Source organism: Stenella coeruleoalba (assembly GCF_951394435.1).
Source record: "Stenella coeruleoalba genome assembly, chromosome: 6".
Taxonomy (NCBI): Eukaryota; Metazoa; Chordata; class Mammalia; order Artiodactyla; family Delphinidae; genus Stenella; species Stenella coeruleoalba.
The window spans coordinates 3386995-3408878 of NC_137151.1; the positions used below are offsets into that span (position 1 = coordinate 3386995).

Genomic DNA, 21884 nt, shown 5'->3' on the forward strand with positions numbered 1-21884 from the left:
AAAAAAGAATGAAAGAAGAGAGCAACCAAACCAAAAAACAAATCCACCAATGATCACAAGTGCTAAAAGCTATACAAAAAAAAAAAGACAGAAGCCTCGGACAAATGCAAAAGCAAAGCTATACTGACAAAATCACACAAAGAAGCATACACATACACACTGACAAAAAAAGAAAATGAGAAATATATATATATACATATATATATGTATGTAAAAGGAAGAGAGCAACCCAATCATTAAGCAAATCTACCAATTATAATAAACTCTAAATACTAAACTAAGATAAACATAAAAACAGAAACAAATTAGATGCAGAAAGCAAACCCCAAGTGTACATTTGCTCCCAAAGTCCACTGCCTCAATTTTGGGATAACTTGTTGTCTATTCAGGTGTTCCAGAGACGCTGGGTACATAGAGTTGATTGTGGAGATTTAATCTGCTGTTCCTGAGGCTGCTGGGAGATATTTCCCTTTCTCTTCTTTGTTTGCACAGCTCCTGGGGTTCAGCTTTGGATTTGGTTCAGCTTTGGATTTGGCCCCACCTTTGCATGTAGGTCATCTGAAGGCGTCTGTTCCCTGCCGGCCAGACAGGCAGGGTTAAAGTAGCACCTGATTAGGTGGCTCTGGCTCATTCAGGCTTGTGGGGAGGGATGGGTATGGAAGGCACGGCGAGCCCCTGGCTGTAGAGGCCGGCATGACGTTGCAACAGCCTGAGGCGTGCTGTGTGTTCTCCCAGGGAAGTTGTCCCTGGATCACGGGACCCTGGCAGTGGAATGCTGGACAGGCTCTGGGCAGGGGATGTGTGGATAGTGACCTGTGCCTGCACACAGGCTTCTTGGTGCCTGCAGCAGCAGCCTTAGTGTTCCAGCCTGTCTGTGGTATCTGTGCTGATAGCCATGGCTTGTGCCAGTCTCTGGAGGTTGTATAAGCGGTGCTCTGAATCTCCTCTCTTCATGCAACCCAGAACAATTGTCTCTTGCCTCTTAGGCAGGTCCAGATTTTTTCCCGGACTCCCTCCCAGCTAGCTGTGGTGCACTAGCCCCCTTCAGGCTGTGTTTACACAGCCAACCCCAGTCCTTTCCCTGGGATCTGACCTTCAAAGCCCAAGCCTCAGCTCCCAGCCCCAACCTGCCCCAGCCAGCGGGTGAGCAGCCAAGCCTCTTGAGCTGGTGAGTGCTGGTCGGCAACAGTCCTCTGTGCAGGAATCTCTCCACTTTGCCCTCTGCACCCCTGTTGCTGCTCTCTCCTCCCTGGCTCGGAATTGCCCCCCCATCCTGCCCAGCCCCCATCTCCATCAGTGAAGGGGCTTTGTAGTGTGTAGAAACTTTTCCTCCTTCACAGCTCCCTCTCAGAGGTTTGGGTCCCACCCATATTCTTTCGTTTCAGTTTTTTCTTTTCTCTTTTGCCCTACCCAGGTACATGGGGAGTTTCTTGCCTTTTGGGAAGTCTGAGGTCTTCTGCCAGAGTTCAGTAGGTGTTCTGTAGGAGTTGTTCCACATATAGATGTATTTGTGGGGAGTAAGGTGATCTCCACGTCTTACTTCTCCACCATCTTGAAGGCCTCCCTGACCTTGTATATTTTTATCTTCAATCTTTTTTTCTCCCTTATCTGAGTTGATTAAGGGTTATGTTAAATTTGATTTCCCACTTCTTGGCAGTTACATTATCTTTTAGTGGTTTACTCTAGAGATGACAGCTTATATTCTTAACTCATCAAGGGCAAACGTTAATTGTTACTTACACTCTTCAACTCTATTTTCTTTAAACAAAATTCCTCTACTATATCCAGTACCTGTGGATTCTCACTCTTGCATGTTGGTGGTATATCCAAATCTGTTTTGGTTACTTCTGCTCTTGTTCATGTTACTTGTCTTCTTGCATTCTTGATGACCCTAGATTATAATTTTGTTACTTGATCTTAATCTGTGGGACTCTTGAGAGGTTACATTTGGGGTTCTTTCTTCCAGAAACTTCTTTTGTTTGCCTCTGCTGGTTGCCAGGGGATAATTTTTTCAGCCTGTTTCGAGGCTGTCAGTGCAGTGTGAGAATCCCTGTTTCAGCCTACAACCTTGCTGCTGCTCACACCTCAGTGCTCTGACTTCAGCCCTTGGTTGGCATCAAGCTCAAGGCAATTTCATCCTTCCTTGCCATTCAAGTCTGCAGCTCCCAGCCAGCTGCAAGAAATATTTTCATGGGAAGGGAGATTCCTTGGAAAACATTACATTGTCTTGCTAATCCAGTAATGCCCTAAAAGTGTGTTTTATCCAGGGTCTATTTATTTAGCTGCAGAAGGGACCTTAAGACCTCCTAGTCCCTCATTTTGAAAAAAGTAGTGGCATTGATTTATTGTATTTGTCTAATTTCAGTGGAACAGGGATGTCAGATCACTGCTGAACCAGCTTTTTGCAACTAGTCACTGCAACAGAAGGATAATTATGTTTCATATTGTGAGGGATTTACATCGTATTATACAATCATCTTTTCGCTATATAAATTGATGGAGGAGACAAGTGATGCATATAATCTTCAGCTACATATAAACTTTAGTTTGCTGAAGTGTAGAGTATATATTATATATTTACAACTTTAGATTTGATAGAATTAGATGTTACATAGTTATCTCATTTGTCATTTTATAAAGGAGTATCTATTGGCTATTTGTATTTTCCTCATGTCTTGACTTTCTTTTTTAAACATAGTCAAGCTGATGTTTTCAGTATTTGTAATCATTCATTATGATGACATCACAGTGAAAAGGCCACATTTGAGAGGTGCTAGGTAGCTATGTCACCCCCATGTCTGGTTCCCTCTCGGTGCTTCCTGTCTGGGATCTGTCATGGACAGCAGAAGATCTCCTCCTCAGCTGGAACAAAGTGGGAAGACTGAGCAGAATGGCTCCTGAACTTATGTCTCCATCTAATCTTCTTTCCTACCTTTCTCTGGACACAATTTTTGGAATCTGTCTAGTACTATGAAAATAGTACATGCTTCAGTTAAATAGACGTTTCTTTGAAAGTTATGAAAACCATGCATTTTCTTTATATTCTTCTGAAACTCTGTGATGCTTAGCTTTAAAAAGGAATTTGAAATGAAACTTACTTGCAAGACATTCTATACGGAGAGACATTTCATTACGTACAGGTGAACAGTACTCCTATACAGTGATCTTAAAATAAAGAAATGGCCTTCCATCCAAATGTAAATTTAACATGGATATTAACTCAAATTAATGAGAAGTTCCTGCCTCTGCTACTGTGCTCTTCTCAATGAATCTTCAGTGTGCATATAAGATAGTAAATTATTTATAGACTGTGTGTTTGATCTTTTATAAAAAAAATGAGAACGCCATGTTCACTTATTCTCATTTTAAAGACATGTTTTTAAAAATTTGATATATTCTCAGTTTTAAACTGATTCTTATCATACCTCTATTTCTTCTAGGCATTGGCACATCTCCACTTAATAGAGTATGTTGGAGAACAGACTGCTTTGCTAATAAAGGTACATTAAATACTGCAATATAATGTGCTCCAGCCACTATTCCTTTGATTTTTTTTTAAATTGGCAAGAATAGGTCACATTAATTATATTAAAAAGTATATCAGGGAACCTATTTTATCTTGTGTAGCTAAGAGATGAAAAGAGACTTTTTCAAAGAATATATAATTACAGATGCTTGCAATTTTGCTATTAGCCTTTAGTTAAAAACTTTCTGGGAAGGAGAGAATTGAGACAGCAGTCTCAGTAAGTGATGCACAGAGGTCGCAGCCTAGGGTCACCACACGGGAAGTGAGGTCAGTGTGACCAGTGTGTCACCTGGTGTCCCACCAGGAATGGGAACACTGGACCTGCTGCCCCCCACCCCGTCCCAGCCCCCAAGGGTTGGTTGGCTTGAGCATGATTGGGAGTCACTCCTCTCAGTTACTTGTAGACCCTGGTCCAGGCTCCTGGTAGGGGTCGGGAAAGCCCAGTTGGTCCTGTTTGCACACCTGGGTCTCCCTTGCTCTCCTTGTGTGGAAGAGGAAGGACCAAGAGCCCTGTGGTCCCTTCTGAGTCTCACATGTCCTAGCATCAGATCCTCAGTGCGTATAATGTATGTAGCTATGGTACACTGCCCTGCTCTTATCTGTTCCTTCCAGATGGTCCCAGAAGATCAGCGCCTTGCAGCTGCCATCATCTTGGTGGTCTGGGTCTCAGCCATCGCATCGTCCCTGATTGACAACATACCATTCACTGCTACCATGGTGAGTCACAGTCTCCTCCATGTGATGAGGGCCCAGGTTTCACCTGCACACAACCTGGACTCACCCTTCCTTCCAGAAGAAGCAGAGAATGAGCCCTGTCCCTTTACTGCGCTCACAGTTTAAGGGGACAGATGTGATTGATCCCAGGCAGCAGCTGGGAGCTGAGGCCTACAGCTGCTGTGGTCAGTGAATCCCAGGATGGCTGGTTGTTTCAGGGTCAGTCCGACTGGGAGCTGCCACCTCTCATGGAAAAGACAGTCTTTCTTTCTTTCTTTTTTCAAAGAAAATTGGAAGACACCAAAGACAGAGGCTGGTTGAAGGTGTTCATTCTTTATTCCTGACAAATGCAGAAGCTATTCTAACTGGCTGGGGTAGCTTCTGGTGCTATGGCCTGGATAAGATTTTGAATTCTCTGTGTGATCTTGACCCAAGTCAAGATTAGGGGGTCCATATTAGAGGACTTTTACAGGGCTGTTCCTGCTGTGTCTTCTGACGTCACTGATTGCTCAACTTAGGGCAGAATTGTGAATGCCTGGTATGACAGCATAAAGGTGGGAAGAGGAACCTCAGGTCCTGTCACAGCACCTGGTATCCCAGGTGTGATGGGCATGCATGAACACTCCTCATGGCTGGATTCTCAATAGAGGAGACTTATCTCTTGTTCTTGTGACCTTGAGGGCCACTCCTCTCACACAGGACCTTAGGGTGACTGGGGCTCTATGTCACCATGCATTGCCTGGAATCACAGTGTCTGCTGCATTGGTGCTCCAGTTACCTAGCTATTGTCCTTCCAGGGTCTGGGTTTGGTAATTCTGAGTTAATTCTGTGGCTATCATTATTTCTTCATGAAGCCCTGAGTTAGAAGAGTCATCTGGATGTTGTTGAATGTGCTGTTACTGCTCAGCAGGTGCTGTCATTACTGTGGTCCTGCAGAGGGCCAGGGGCAGCAGCACCTCTCAGGCAGGCTAAAGCGGCAGAGCCCTGGGCTTCTGAGATGCCAGGTCAGCTTGCGTGTGAATCCCTTTCTTAGTTGAAACAGATTCTGTAGAAGACCCCGTGCATCTGAACCCTATGTAGCTGAAGCCCAGAGACTTTCATCAGCAAACCTTTCTGTGCTTCCTTGAGGCCCTGCATGCTCACAGCTGATGCACTCTACCTTCTTGGGGGCTTCCAGGTTTCAGGACCCAGACCCTCTCTTGGACTGAACAAAATGGTCCCTATTGTTGAAAATTTAGATTCCTCTACTTTCTAAAAATATGACAATTTTGGTATTTTTCTTCCCCAAATATTAATAATTACTCAAAATTTAAATTTAAAAAATACATCAAAGGAATCACAGAGGGTAGGATAACAAATATCAGTACACTTACCACCCAAAATGAGGAAAGTTTTATTCCCTCTGCCTCAGGTTTTCTTGTTTGTTTTGTTTTTAAGAAATAAAACATTATAGAGGAATGTCACATTCTCTGTTCCTTCCCTCAACCCCAATATCATTCTCTCCTTACCTTTCCTGAGGGAGCTACCTTCATAAATCTGGGGCATATCACTGTGGAAGGGATTAAAAGAAAGGTCTTAGTTTGTGTGAGTCAACATGGTATGGAAACTAACTCCTGAGAAACCAAAACAGCAGCTGCATGGCATGGAGCTTCCTGCAGCCCACAGATCTCTGCCACCTGAATTTACCATGTCAGCACATGATATCCACTATGGCTGCATCAGAAGAGGGCCACTTGGGTTTCTGCCTTAGTCTGGAAGTGGCATCAGAAGTGACCTGTCACAGTCCTTGGGTGAGAAGTGGACACATGGCCCTGTCCAGATGCAGGGTCCTGGGGAGTATGCAGCACAGAGAGCTGGGCAGACACTTAGGTCTGCACCACTGTCCCTTGCTCCCTTCCTCCCTTCTTTTCACTTGGCTGTCTTTTTTGCCACTTCTTTCTCATTTTTGTGGCGTTCAGGGGATGTGGTCTGTAGGATTTCATACTTAGACACCCCTTTGACCTAGTATGTGGCCAGTTTGCCCCATGTGAGAGCAGAATTCTGCACATGCCCACATGTACAAGCACATTGACTGTACTGTTAGAGCGTCTTTAGATTCACTCCTTCTTTCTCTAATCAATCAATTCTGATAGAGCAAATCACTTTACTGGTTTATCTATTTCAACAGACAATTCAATACATTTTTATGAGTACTATGCAGTCGGATTAGGCATTAGAGGTTCATTATCTGTATCTCTTCAGGATGGTGGTTTCTTTCACACTGTGTAAGGTCTCTCTTCATCTCTGCTCTGAGCTTCTGCCTGGTTTATCTTTTTCCAATTCTTTATTTTCAACCTTTTTTTTAAATTGTTTTTTAAATCGCTTTTTAGTTGTATTTTTTAAAACAACATGCAAATGGATTTTTAAAATTCCAAGCAGATCATCTCTGTTAAGAGAATAGTTTTGAAACTGCTAGGTGGCATTTCAGGGGGCTCTGAGGAGCTCAGAAAGCACAGAAAGAATTCAGTGAGAGACAAAGTGATAGATGAGAAGTGATTTATTATAATAGGATGCTTGTGAGGCTTACAAGAGGGTGCTGCACCCAAGAACTTAGTGGGCTCCAGTTTTATAATTAAAGGAAAAGTGGGAAGGGGGACAAGACCGTCTTCTTCCTCATTCTTGAGTAGACATCAAACGTCCATCAACAGCTCTTCCTCCAGGTTGGGCAGGGGAGTTTTCTTGTCCCTACATGTTCAGGCCAGGACTGTCATGGTGCAATGGAAATGAGTAAAAAGGCAGTAACATATGTTAAAAATTGTAAATCATCTCAGGTTTTAGTATAATGTCACCTTTTCCTTATATTTTTGTTTATAGTGTGTGCAATGGAGAATGTCCTAAGAATTCTTAACTTACTGAGCTCACTGGGCAGGATGTGGGTCTCATGCCACCATTGTTTTATTGTTTTGGGGCATGTCTCATGTTTCTGTTGTGTGGTTTTTTGCTAAGCTTGGTTTTGTGGTTAAGCAAACCTGCTTTCTTGAGTGATCATTAATTTACAGAAGTCTCCCATACTTTTTCTTTACTTACAATCCCCTAATAGGATTAACTATTTAATTACCTACATTGTCCCTTTACTCTTTCCCTTTTGGTTAACATGTTTAAATTTATTGTGTTGACTGACAGACTTGAGTTTATTTCTACTATTTTATTAAGGTTTTGCATTTATTATGCTTTTTCTTTTCTGATTCTTTTTTCCCTGTTATTTTCTGATTTCTCTTTGGTTGATAAATCTCATCTTCCACCTGGCTTGGATGGTGCTGATTTTATTCCTAAGTCTTTTAGTGGGGATCTTTCTATCTGTAATGCACATAGTTGTATCTGCATTTCAAACAACAGATGCAATCAACATGAGAAATAAAATATTGCCTGCCAAATATCAGTAAACAAAGGATGCCACAGTCATCAGCAATTTCAGCCACCTCCAATGGTGAGCCAGTGAACCCTGAGGGGATTCAGGAAGGAAACAAAGAATGCCTGCCATCTAGCAGCCATCAGACTACACAAGGGTGAGCCCTGAGGGAACTCAGGAAGTGAAAACACAGGATACTAGCCCCAAATGCCTGAGGTGCATATCAAAGGAATGATTTCAATGAGCCCAGACTCTTGCACCTTCCCATACATGGAAAAGCGCTAAATTCCTTAACTTGAGATATCTGTTTTCTTTCATTAACAATAATTTTTAGACATTCAGACTACCTGCCCTTTGTTGTAAAACTCCTATATATCCTGGTCCCCCCACACCCACCCCCGCCTCTTTGGAGCAGTTTTCTCAGGGTTATTTGAGATACTGCCTCCTGGGCTTGAATTCCTAAGAATATCCACCAAATAAAACATAACTCTCAACTTTTAGGTTGTGTAATTTTTTTCAGTCGACAAACAGAACCTACTTTAGTTAGTTTAAGAGGATTAGGAGTTTATCTAAGAATAGTGTACAGTTCATGGATTTTCTGAAGGACACCCTGGGTGGGGTTTGCCCCATGAAGCCCCCAACTTCTGCTGCTTTGTCTGGGTTCCCTCTCCCAATGTTGGATGCTGAGTACCTGGGCCTTTGTCACTCTACCTTGAGCACACATTGTCACATTTCTCCAAATTCTCCAAGCCTGATTCTCAAGTAGAAGTGTCTGATTTGGAGGAGCCCATGTCACATGCCTGTTCTAGCTACAAAGGGGATGGGGAAAGTGAGTTTCCAGCTTCTGCACTGGGGAGCCAGAGCTCATGAAACAGAATTCCTCAAATATAGGAGTTCCTCAGAGCCTGCTTCAATACTTACTTAAATGCCTTCTCTGCAATGCTTTCTGTACTTCCCGTGCAAGGCCTTGATTGTCCTCTGGGGTCCTATAACACTTTACACATAACTCCTGTAAGGTAGTCATTAAACTGATTGTCAAGACACGTCTGCAGCTGCATTCCCTTATTTACTAGCATTGTGCCTGGCACAAAGAAGTTAGTTAACAAGTGTTTGTATGAATAAAGAGGTAAGTAAACCACAGTAGATTAATTTTTCCAAAGTAACTCTTCCTTCACATCACCCTTGGCTTATCATCCTCCAGCAACATTCTGTTACTCTCACTGAGGGAATTGGGCACCTCAGTGCTCGCTGTGTTTCTGAGAGTCATAGAAAATATTGCTGCACCATCTCTCTACCAGACCTCCCTACCATCTGAGACATACCCTCCTCTCCAGTTGGGCTGGTGCCACTTTCCTTAGCATGATACTGGGCATCTTTCTTGTGCCTTTGCCTACAATATTCTTTGCTGCTGGTAACAGCCATTGCCCTCAACTCTCTCCTCCCTTTTCCTGAGAGCTGGTCTCACCAACATAGAGCCCTCTATGTTCCCCCAATGGTAGGCTGTCCCTTCTCTGTATTCTTCCCTGTGGCAGCTACTATCACTGCTGGCTGGAGACACCAGATGCTGGTCAAATGCATCAGCACTGGGAATCTCTGTTGTGCCCTGAGAAGACCCTGGGAATAGATGGATATTATGAATGCCTTAACATTGGAGACACTGCCAAAGTTGGCAGATGTGAAGCCAAATCTGGCCTCTGTATTCCAACACCAAATTAAATCTAGAGACAGAGTTTTGGGTGAAGTGGAAAAGAAAAGCTTTATTGACTTGCCAGGCAAAGGGGGCCACAGCAGGCTAATGCCCTCAAAACTGTGTGTCCAACCTGGAGGGAAGGGTGGTTTGTGAGGAGTTTTATAGTCCAGGGTGGGGTTGCTGATAAGGATCAGGATGCGTGGAGGGCCCACATTCCTTCATTCCAGAGATCATCTGGCATCAGGTAATGATGGGTGAATTGTGACCTTCTCTGGAATGAAGAGTGCTTCACCAAGAAGTTAACATCTTCCATTTGGTGGGGGTTTCAGTTTGGCAGAAGAGCTCAAAGATATTGCATGTGTATCCCTTGAGGGGGAAGCAGGACCCTGCCCCAAGGCTGCACTATTGTTTCTTGACTGCTCCTCCCTTATCACTGCATCCCCTCCTTTCCCTGATTAGCAACTGTTTGAACCTGACCTTTGGAACTCAGGGAAGGGGACACAGAAAGGCTTTTGTCCCCAAGAGCCCCACAGGGTTCTGCTCAGTTTCAGATGTTCTGTTTCCCTTGGACCTTCCTTCCTGACCACCAGCCTGTGGGCAGCAGGTGCTCATAATCTTTCCTTCCTTGCTGCCTGCCCTGTGGATATGGGGCTTCCTCAATTTCAACCCTGCAATTGTCCTCATAAAAAATCCATATGTATATAGATATCTTCCCTGCTTCTGGCCTCTGACAGATGCAATGACATGAATGGGTCCTGGGGAAGTGATTTAGGTTTCCTGCCTAGATAGGATAACTCCTGCACATTTCACAACCCTTCTCCCAACCAGGAGCATCTTCACTCTGCACGCCTGAGAAGCCCTCTAAACTTGGAGTGTGTGGAAGGAAGGGGGACTATGGCTCTTTTCTGAGATCTCAGCAGTCATTTGTGTCCCTCTGCACCTCTGGCCTCATCCTTTGCATTCCAGAATCTTTGTGGTCTGGCCTGGCTTGCATGGACCTACAGAGCTCGGGCATTTCTAGAAAGGTAGTGCCCCTTCTACTCTATGAGGTCTAGTTTCTTGTACTGTTTCTGAGGCCAGCTCCAACCAAATGTCCCTTAGAGTACCTGCTCCTCACTGTACACTCCTGGGGAGAGCTGCTCAGGGTTTGTCTGCTCTGTGTATTTTTACTTTGGTGAGATTCCCATATTCTCAGTTTTCCTATTTTCCTGGGGGACTAAACAAGGAGACCCAAGAATGTCCTGTAGAAATACTGTCAGGTCAATCCAAGGGTAGAGATAGGTTTGCCTGCCCGTGGCCATCAGACATGAAGAGAAAACACAGGAAGAGTGACTGGGGTCCCTGCTGCCAGGCTTGCAGAGCTGCCTGTGTTTGAGCTCAACCTCATTCTGCTGTAAGAACACAGCTCTGGCCAGTGTCATTCTCCAGGTCAACAGGGAAAAAATTCATGAGATTTAACAGCGTTGAAACCTTATTTAAAAAGGTTAGAAAGGGCTTCCCTGGTGGCACAGTGGTTGAGAGTCCGCCTGTCGATGCAGGGGACGCGGGTTCTTGCCCCAGTCTGGGAAGATCCCACATGCCACAGAGTGGCTGGGCCCGTGAGCCATGGCCGCTGAGCCTGCGCATCTGGAGCCTGTGCTCCACAACGCGAGAGGCCACAACAGTGAGAGGCCCACGTACCCCCCCCCAAAAAAGAAAAGGTTAGAAAACTGCCAGTTGCTGTCACCATTTCCAATGAGTAGAAGTGCTGGCCAATTCCTCAGTGGGAGACTTAGGCTGTGCCTGAAAAGGTTGTGAAGCACCTACTCAGAAAGTTCTTTCTGTTAAAAAAATTATGAGCATTATTCTAAGGAAGTGAGTTAGAGAGACAAAAGTTCATGTCTTCTTGGGTGGTGTCTTCTCTCCAGAGTGTGCCTTTAGTTTGGGGGTGTTCCTCTGGTATTCACATTGTCAACTGTGAGCTGAGAATAGCAGGTAGGAAGCATTTCACATTTGTTCATGATATTTCTCTTCCAGTGATCAGAGAAGAACACCAAAAAATTCAGGAAATACCAGAGACTTGGTTTATAACTGGCAGGATCATTTTCTTGAACTTTTGCTTATCTTATAATGTCCAGAGTGGAAAGAACTAGAATGGATGAGTTTATCTATCCAAGTCATCTGGACAGAGCTTCAGTGAAAATTCCAACATGAGCATGGGCAGATTATGGGAGAGCACCCCATGGCTTTTTTGAAATTAGATTTGCTCTTTTAAATTTTCCTAATCCCCCTGCCTGGGTCCTCCCCTTCATTTTGAGCTTTGCTTACCTTAAATGGTGACACTACTAAACACACTATTAAATCAATTTAATATTTATATTCCATCAATGAATATTCCATCTGTGGAGGCAGAACAGAGAGGGAGACTTTGAAGCAGGAAGCTTGAAGCCTCCTCTCCCCTCTCGCCCCATGTGCCAGTGTTAATTCCATACTTATTTGGAGCAGAGGCAGAGGGAGTAACTGGTATGGTGGATAGTGGCTCTTCATCAATTGGTATGGAAATATTCCAATATTTTAACAAATATTTCCATATAAGGAAATCCCTCTGATGTGTGCCCACCTCTCCTTCTTTCCTCTTCTCCCATCTGCAGTTGACAGGGAGCTGTGGAAGCTACATGTGACCTTAGATCTGCTTCTGTGGGCAGCTATTTTAGGCTTCCCAGTACACCACCCTAGAGACTGTACTGGAAAACTAAAATACACTGCTAATGACTGAAAATTCCCTGACAGTCTTTCTCAATGTAAACCTATCTTTTCAGCCTCATTTGCTTGAACAGGAAGAATTCTCAGACAATATTCAAGTTAAAATATGATTATTCCTGTCCAGGATGTTCAATTCAAAGAATGGTAATTTATGCATAATTTTGTGGGTTTTCTCTAACTGACTTCTTCATCATTATCTGAATTATCATTCAGCCTCTATGTGGAAATCATTTTTCATGGCTGGTTTGTTCTCATGCATCCTTTTTCTCTGGGTTTCTTTGTCCTCCCCACCACCTGCCCCACAGGAAGTGTTAGGGCAGAGGGCAGACTGCTGTAACCCCGGACAAACGAAAGCACCCTTTAGGGTAGTAAAAGCGAGAAGTATTTCACATTCACTTTAGCTTTTATGTAATCTCATTTCTACCTTAACTCATCCTTTCCTAAAATATCCAGGAACAAAATAATGTAGAGGGTTGAATCTGGTCCAGTGAATTGCAACTAGGTTTAATAACATGAGCATATGTAGGAATTAACAGCTCAGGTCTGGAGGAGGTGGGTCTGGGCTTGAATTCCAGCTCCACCATTGTGCAAACTAAGAAGGTCAGAATCAGAGAAGGAGAAGTGACAGCAGAACAATTAATTGGCAGGACTCCAGCAGCTTGTTCACTGTGGTCTTGGCAAGCTGTGTTAGTTGCAGTTTTGCCCACTTGGGGTCTGTGCCCAGCTTCTCTGGTGGGGAAGGGTGGCCTTGGGGGCCCTGCAGTGCCCAGGCTGAGAGTTGTTCACCTTCCGTTCCCAAGTCCTGTCCACTACACCTCCGGATCCTAGCTCCACGGCACCCCACAAAAACAAGTCTCACGTTTGGGGTTCCAACAAGATGAGAGAAAACTGATCACAGCATGTCCCATAGACATAGTACAACGAACAATAAATTATAAGAATACTCAGAGATTTAAGCACTAAACAAACAAAATAGCTTCTGGAACTAAAACCCATAACTTTTAAGCTAAAAATATTGAATAATGAATTGAAGAAGAAAAAAGTCACTGTTAGGCCTGAGTTAGTGAGTTTGAAGCCAGTGAGAGAGGTATCTAAAAAGTACAGAGCAAAAGTACAAAGAAATAGAAACATGAAAAAAGGTGAGATTTCGATGAGACCAGTAAAACTAGCACGGTAATGACAGGCATTCCAGAAGGAAGGAAAGGAATACATTGTATTGACAATGCATGGCCCTTCATCCTCAAGTGTGGTCTGGGCAACAGCAGCCCTGGAGGTTATGGAAATGAGGCCTTGGCCACCCATACATGCCAAGCCAGAACCTGCATTTGGAAAAGATGCCAGGTGGTTGTCTGCACATGTACATGGGAGGTGCACTGATCCACTATAAATAAGCCTGCCAATGCATTACTGCAGTCTTACCCTCTCCACTCCCATGTCCTATGAAGATGAAAGCTGTCCCTAGTGCTTGTCTGAGGCACTTATGAAATCCTACACAAAGGTATCAGACCAGGAGTGGAGTATTCCTCAGATACCCAAGTGCTTACTCATTTATCAGAAATGGATGGGGCAATTCTACATATAGACTGAGTGCCCAAACTTATATGTCTGACCTGGAGACAGCCAGCAGATATCAACAACAGAATGGTAACCAGTAAGAGAGCAAGACAGAGACAAGTGCACAATGACACCAGTGGTGGTATGTGCAGAAAGGACAGGTGTGGTACATGCAGGGAGGACAGGTGTGGTGGGTACAGAGAGGGCAGATGTGGTAGGTGCAGACAGGATATATATGGCAGGTGCAGGGAGGACAGGTGTGATGGATGCAGGGGAGCAGGTGGGGTGGGTGCAGAAAGGACAGGTGTGGTAGGTGCAGGGGAGCAGGTGTGGTGGCTGCAGTGGGAGGTTAATATCTGTCTTTGCTTGTAAAAGGCTACTGCATTTTTTCTCTGCAGGCAAGTGGATATAGCCTGTGAACTTCTCTGATTTTTCAATGAAAGGTGGATAGCACCCTTTTCTATTAAAAATTTCAACTCTAAATGTTGTCAATAAATTAAAAATTCAAAACAGACCCTTCTGGCTTCTGCTCTTTACATTTTCTTTTCCAGAGGAGCCTCTACTCTTAGGGCTCACTGTCTGGTATTACTCATTATGGTCCCAGGATAGCCATCAATCTAGAAGTCCTGTGCTTGCCCTTGAAGGGTTGCCTGGGTGGCACCCTGTGCCCCAAAGCACTCTCTCCAACTCCCAGAACCACTGCTTCTTCCTGCTTGCTTTTTTAAAAAGTTTTATATTGGAGTATAGTTGATTTACAATGTTGGGTTAGTTTCAGGTACGTAGCATATATCTATTATTTTCCAGATTCTCTTCCCTTATAGGTTATTACTGAGTATTGAGTAGAGTTCCTGTGTTATACAGTAGGTCCTTGTTGTTTATCTATTTTATATATAGTACTGTGTATATGTTGATCCCAACCTCATAATTTGTCCTTGCCACCAATCTTCCCTCTGTGGTAACCATAAGCTTGTTTTTGAAGTCTGTGACTCTGTTTCTGTTTAATAAATAAGCTCATTTATATCATTTTTTTAAGATTCCACATTTAAGTGGTGTCATATGATATTTGTCTTTCTCTGTCTGCTTTACTTGGCTTAGTAGTATGATAATCTCTAGGTCCATCCATGTTGCTGCAAATGGAATTATTTCATTCTTTTTAATGGCTGAGTAATATTCCATTACACACACACACACACACACACACACACACACACACACACACACCCCACAACTTCTTTATCCATTCATCTGTCAATGAACATTTGAGTTACTTCCATGTCTTGGATGTTGTAAATAGTGCTGCAAAGAACATTGGGGGTGCATATATCTTTTCAAATTATGGTTTTCTCCAGGTATATGCACAGAAGTGGGATTGGTGGATCATATGGTAATTCTATTTTTAGTTTTTTAAGGAACGTCCATACTGTTCTCCATAGTGATTGTACCAATTTACATTCCCAACAACAGTGTAAAAGGGTTCCCTTTTCCCCAAACCCTTTCCGGCATTTATTGTTTGTAGACATTCTGATGACGGCCATTCTGACTGCTGTGAGGTGATATCTCATTGTAGTTTTAATTTGAATTTCTCTAATAATAAGTAATATTGAGCTTCTTTTCATGTGCTTTTTGGTGATCTGTATGTCTTCTTTGGAGGAATGTCTATTTACTTCTGCCCATTTTTGGATTGGGTTGCTTGTTTTTTTGATATTGAGCTCATGAGCTGTTTGTATATATTGGAGGTTAATCCTTTGTAAGTTGCATCTTTTCTAAATATTTTCTCTCATTCTGTTGTTTGTCTTTTTGGTTTGTCAGTGGTTTCCTTTGCTGTGCAAAAGCTTTTAAGTTTAATTAGGTCCCATTATTTATTTTGTTTTTATTTTCATTACTCTAGGTGGTGGATGCAAAAGGATATTGCTGCAGTGTATGTCAGAGTGTTCTGCCTGTGATTTCCCCTAAGAGTTTTATAGTATCTGATCTTACATTTTAGGTCTTTAATCCATTTTGAGTTTATTTTTCTGTATGGTGTTAGAGAATCTTCTAATTTCATTCTTTCATGTGTAGGTATACAGTTTTCCCAGCACCACTTATGGAAGAGACTGTCTTTTCTCCATTGTATATTCTTGCCTCCTGTGTCATAGATTAATTAACCATAGGTGCATGGGTTTATTTCTGGGCTTTCTATCCTGTTCCATTGATCTATATTTCTGTTCTTATGCCAGTACCATACTGTTTTGATGACTGTAGCTTTGTAGTATAGTCTGAAGTCAGGGGGTCTGATTCCTCCAGCTCCATTTTTTTTTCTCAAGACTGCTTTGGATATTTGGGGTCTTTTGTGTCTCCATACAAATTTTAAGATTTTTTTTGTTCTAGATGTGCAAAAAATTCCATTGGTAATTTGATAGGGATTGCATTGAATCTGTAGATTGCCTTGGGTAGTATAGCCATTTTGACAATATTGATTCTTCCAGTTAAGAACATGGTATCTATTTCCATCTGTTTGTGTCATCTTCGATTTCTTTCATCAGTGTCTTATAGTTTTTGGAGCACAGGTATTTTGCCTCCTTAGGTAGGCTTATTCCTAGGTATTTTATTCTTTTTGATGCAATGGTAAATGGGACTGTTTCCTTATTTTCTTTTCCTGATCTTTCATTGTGAGTGTATAGAAATGCAAAAGATTTCTGTGCATTAATTTTATATCCTGAAACTTTACTGAATTCATTGATGAGTTCTAGTAGTTTTCTGGTAGCATCTTTATGATTTTCTAAGTATAGTATCATGTCATCTGCAAAAAGTGACAGTTTAACTTCTTTTCCAATTTGGATTCCTTTTATTTCCTTTTCTTCTCTGACTGCCATGGCTAGGACTTCCAAACTATGTTGAATAAAAGTGTTGAGAGAAGACATTCTTGTCTTGTTGCTGATCTTAGGGAAAATGCTTTCAGTTTTTCACCACTGAGCGTGACGTTAGTTGTGGGTTTGTTGTATATGGCCTTTATTCTGTTGAACTAGGTTCCCTTTATGCCCAGTTTCTGGAGAGTTTTAAATCATAAATGGGTGTTGAATTTGTCAAAACCTTTTTCTGCACCTATTGAGATGATCATATGGGTTTTATTCTTCAATTTGTTAATGCAGTGTATCACACTTATCTGATTGACTTGCAGATATTGAAAAATACTTGCATCCCTGGGATAAGTCCCACTTGATCATGGTGTATGATCCTTTTAATGCATTGTTGGATTTGGTTTGCCAGTATTTTGTTGAGGATTTTTGCATCTATATTCATCTGTGATATTGGCCTGTAACTTTCTTTTTTTGTGGTATCTTTGTCTAGTTTTGGTATCAGGGTGATGGTGGCCTCATAGAATGAGTTTGGAGTGTTCCTTCCTCTGCAGTATTTTAGAATAGTTTCAGAAGGATAGGTGTTTAAATGTTTGTTAGAATTCACCTGTGAAGCAATCTGGCCTTGGACTTTTGTTTGTTGAGAGTTTTAAAATCATAGTTTCAATTTCAGTACTTGCGATTGGTTTGTTAATATTTTCTGTTTCTTCCCGGTTCAGTCTTGGGAGATTTTACCTTTCTAAGAATTTGTCCATTTTTTCTATGTTGTCCATTTTATTGGTATATAGTTGCTTTTAGTAGCCTCTTAAGATCCTTTATATTCTTGTGGTGTCCATTGTAACTTCTTTATCATTTCTCATTTAATTGATTTGAGCCCTCTCCCTGTTTTTCTTGATGCATCTTGCTATAGGTTTATCATTTGGTTTAGCTTTCCAAAGAACCAGCTTTTAGTTTCATTGCTCTTTGCTATTGTTTGTTTTCATCTCTATTTCATTTATTTCTGCTCAGATCTTTATGATTTCTTTCCTTCTACTAACTTTCAGTTTTTTTGTTGTTGTTGTTTGTTTTTTTGCGGTACGTGGGCCTCTCACTGTTGTGGCCTCTCCCATTGCAGAGCACAGGCTCCGGATGCGCAGGCTCAGTGGCCATGGCTTAGGGACCCAGCCAGTCCACGGCATGTGGGATCTTCCTGGACCGGGGCACGAACCCATGTCCCCTGCATCGGCAGGCGGACTCCCAACCACTGCGCCACCAGGGAAGCCCTAACTTTCAGTTTTGTTTGTTCTTCTTTCTCTAGTTGCTTTAGGTGTAAGTTAGGTTGTTTATTTGAGATTTTTCTTGCTTCCTGAGGTAAGATTTTATTGCTATAAATTTCCCTCTTAGAACTGATTTTTCTGCATCCCCTGGGTTTTGGATCACTGTTCATTTGTTTTCATTTGTCTCTAGGTAGTTTTTTATTTCCTCTTTGATTTTTTCAGTGATCCATTGATTGTTTAGTAGCATATTGTTTAGCCTCCACGTGTTTGTGTTTTTTACAGTTTTTTTCTTGTAGTTTATTTCTAATTTCATAGCGTTGTGGTCAGAAAAGATGCTTGATATGATTTCAATTTTCTTAAATTTACGGAGGCTTGCTTTATTGTCCCACATGTGGTCAATCCTCGAGAATGTTCCATGTGCACTTGAAAACAATGTGTATTCTTCTGCTTTTGTATGGAATGATCTATAAATATCAATTAAGTCCATCTGGTATAATGTGTTATTTAAGGCTTGTGCTTCCTTATTGATTTTCTGTCTGGATAGTCTGTGCATTGATGAACGTGGGGTGTTAAAGTCCCCCACTATTATTGTGTTACTATCATTTTCTCCTTTTATGGCTGTTAGTGTTTGCCTTATATTTTGAGGTGCTCCTATGTTGGTGCATATATATTTACAATTGTTATATCTTCTTCTTGGAATAACCCTGTGATCATTATGTAGCGTCCTTCTTTGTCTCTTGTAACAGTCTTTATTTTAAAGTCTATTTTATCTGATATGAGTATTGCTGCTCCAGCTTCCTTTTGATATCCATTTGCATGGAATATTTTTTCCATCCCCTCACTTTCAGTCTGTATTTGTCACTAGATCTGAAGTGGGTCTCTTATAGACAGTATATATATGAGTCTTGTTCTTGTATCCATTCAGCCTGTCTATGTCATTTGGTTGGGGCATTGAATCCGTTTACATTTAAGGTAATTATAGATATGTTTGTTCTTATTGCCATTTTGTTAATTGTTTTGGATTTGTTTTTGTAGGTCTTTTTTTCTTCCCTTCCTCTTTTGTTCTCTTCTCTTGTGATTTGATGACTAATTTTAGTGTTGTGTTTAGATTCCTTTTTTCTTTTGTGTGTGTGTATCTATTGTAGATATTTTGTTATGGTTACCATGAGGTTTTGATATAGCACTCTTTACATATACAATGTTGTTTTTAGTTGCTGTTCTTTTAATTTCAAATGCATTTCTAATATCCTGAATTTGTACCCTCCTCTTCTCACAATTGCTGACTTTGATATCATATTTGTGTGTGGATGATGTTTACTGTTTGTTTTCCTCTACCAGTGAGCTTTTCCATTCTTAATTTTCTTGTTTCTAGTTGTGGCTTTTTCTTTTCCACCTAGATAAATTCCTTTGGCATTTGTTGTAAAGCTGGTTTGGTGGTGCTGAATTCTCTTAGTTGTTGCTTGTCTGTAAAACTTTTGATTTTTCCATTGAATGTGAACAAGAGCCTTGCTGGGTCCTTCTACTGTGCCATCTTGTCTCCAACCTCCTTCCTGTTGTTTTCTACCAGGACACCTCAGTTTCTCTCCTGGGGGTTCTAGCCATGAGTCCTGTCATTCCTGTAAGAGGCAGTCCTGCCAGCCTTCCTTAATTGTTATTTGTCTTGCACTCACCTGAGCTGTCCTTCCCATGGTCCTAGATCAGACATCCATTGTAGTGGCTACATGTCAAGCAGCAAGGACTGTGCCTTCTTGCTCAGAATGCAGAAGAAGTGCTTCATATTTTTTTAGATGAATTGATATTATGGTATTTAAATTTAAATATATATATATTTAGATGAGAGAAATTAAGAGGTACAAACTTCCAGTAACAAAATAAATGAGTCACAGGGTTGAAATGTACAGCATGAGGAATATAGTCAATAATAATGTAATATCTTTGTATGGTGACACATCGTAACTAGACCTACTGTGATGATCATTTTGCAATGTACAGAAATATCAAATGACCAAGTGGTGCACCAGGAACAAATATAGTGTTGTAGGTCAATTATACTTCAAAAATAAATAAACAAACAAACAAAAACAAGTTCATAGTGAAAGATCAGATTTGTAGTTGACAGAGGTGGGGTGTGGGAAAGTGAGAATTGGATGAAGGTGGTCAAAAGTTACAAACTTCCAGTTATAAGCTAAATAAGTACTAAGAAAATGTACAGCATGATTAGTATAATTAACAGTACAGTATATTACATAAGAAAGTTGTTAAGAGAATAAATCCTGAGTTCTCATCACAAGGAATAATTTTTTTTCCTTTTACTTTGTATCTATATGAGATGATGTATGTTAACTAAACTTGTTGAAATCATTTCATGATGTCTGTAAGTCAGATTATTATGCTATATACCTCAACCTTACACAGTGCTGTATGTCAGTTATATCTCAATAAAACTGGAAGAAAAAAATAAGAATGATATAATGCTTTTGTTTAAGAATGTCAACATAGGCTAGCAATTACATCCTTGGGAATTATTTTTAATTGGGGTGACACATATTACATATTAACTTAAGATTTATGAGTGAGTCACATTTTTTTCCAGAATTCTTTGGCAGCACGGCTGAGGTGACCAGTCCAGAGGCAGGTACTCAGCTGCTTCTTCTGTAGAGCACTGTGTGCTAGACTGACTCAAGGAACATTTCAGGAGGTGAAGGAACAGCTGTCCTAGGACAATGTCAGACAGGAAGAGGCTGTTTTGAGGAAAAGGCCATATGCAGAACCAAAGCCAAACCAGTCGTCTCAGGGGAACACTGAGGGTCCTGGCTCAGCCTGACAGGCAGTGTGTGTGGCCCTGGCAGGCATCCCCACGAATTCTGAGGTTGGCAGCAATCTGACCTCAGCCTGTGTTCCTCCCTGTGGTGGGGATGCCTTGGGGCTCAGCTGGGATTTGTCCAAACAGAACCTTTTCTTATACCTACAAAATTCTCCACATCTACAAGGCCATGACCCTAGAAAATCCATTGTCTAAGACTGAAAGCAGTTTTCTTTGAAGATGTTTGGAAGACCTGTAAATTGATTCCTTTAATACTGCCCAATCCTGGACCCTGCCTTAGAGTTTGTTGTGGCTGATAACTCTGTGACCCAAGTCAACAGGCCTGACAACATGGGTCCCCTCCTGCTGATCCCTCTTCTTTCCACTGTCCCTTTCTTCCCTAAACACTTTGCCTGTCATGACTATCATTATGATTATCTCTGTGCGTTGAATGTCAGCTCCCTTCTGTTTATTTGACTTCACTGCCTTCACTTGGCAAAGCCCCTGCTGAAGTAGGTGATGTAAGTGAGGCTCACCACCCACCTACTGGCCTCATGTGCACAGGCAGAGGACCAAGCACCCAGGCTGCCATCTGGCTTCACAACCACAGCCCTTCCTCAAGGTCCCTCTGTGCCACATGCCACACACCTGCTCCCTGGGCCTCATGTGCCCGTGCCTCTCGACCACTTCTGCATGCTTTTCATCTCTTCAAGCCCCCAGAACCTTCCCTTCTTCCTTGAGTTGATGACCTTGCTTCCCATTTGTGAAGAAATGAAAACAATCATGTGGGGGCTTCCACAAATAATGAGCTCTGTGCCCCAGGGCGTGCTGCCTTCCTCCAGCTGTTTGGGGGAATTCCTGCCCTTCACCTGCTGCCAGATCCCACAGTTCTCCCCTGCAGAATTTTTTTTTCAGTCTCCACTGGATCATTATTATTGGTTTCCAAATATGCTGCCCTTTCTTCTCTCAGTAAGACTCTCATAGGGCCATACATTGCAGCTGGCTCCCTCCCCTTCCTTTGCTCCTGTGACAGCAGACTTTGAAAATGTTGTCTACCCTTGCTGTCCTAGTCTCACTGTAACTTCTCTTCTCTCTTCTCTTGATCCCAGTCAAGCATTTCTCCCACAATCCACAGACACAGTTGCCTCCAAAGTTGCGATGACCTCTCAGTACCCACCCTCATGAGAGATTCCGTGATGCCCCTTGTTCTGTCCTAACCTGGCTTGACAGCAATGACAATGTGTCCTGGAGGCAACCTCTCTCCTCCTTAAAACCCTTTCCCTGTCCGGCTCTACTAGGTTCTCCTTCTATCAATGATGTCATTTCCTCTCAGTCTCATCCATGAACCCCTTCATCTTCCACCCCCCAAACACTGGA

General features: G+C 42.1%; 1 protein-coding gene across 1 annotated transcript in view; it reads left to right on the forward strand.

Moving 5' to 3' along the window:
- Positions 1–21884, forward strand: part of OCA2 (OCA2 melanosomal transmembrane protein) — a gene marked incomplete at both ends in the record, with an annotated part of 232040 nt that overhangs the window by 172445 nt on the left and 37711 nt on the right. Inside the window, 2 exons of the mRNA XM_079924777.1 lie at positions 3441–3500; positions 4139–4243. Of these exons, the coding sequence (XP_079780903.1) occupies positions 3441–3500; positions 4139–4243 (165 nt within the window). The remainder of the gene's footprint in view (positions 1–3440; positions 3501–4138; positions 4244–21884) is intronic.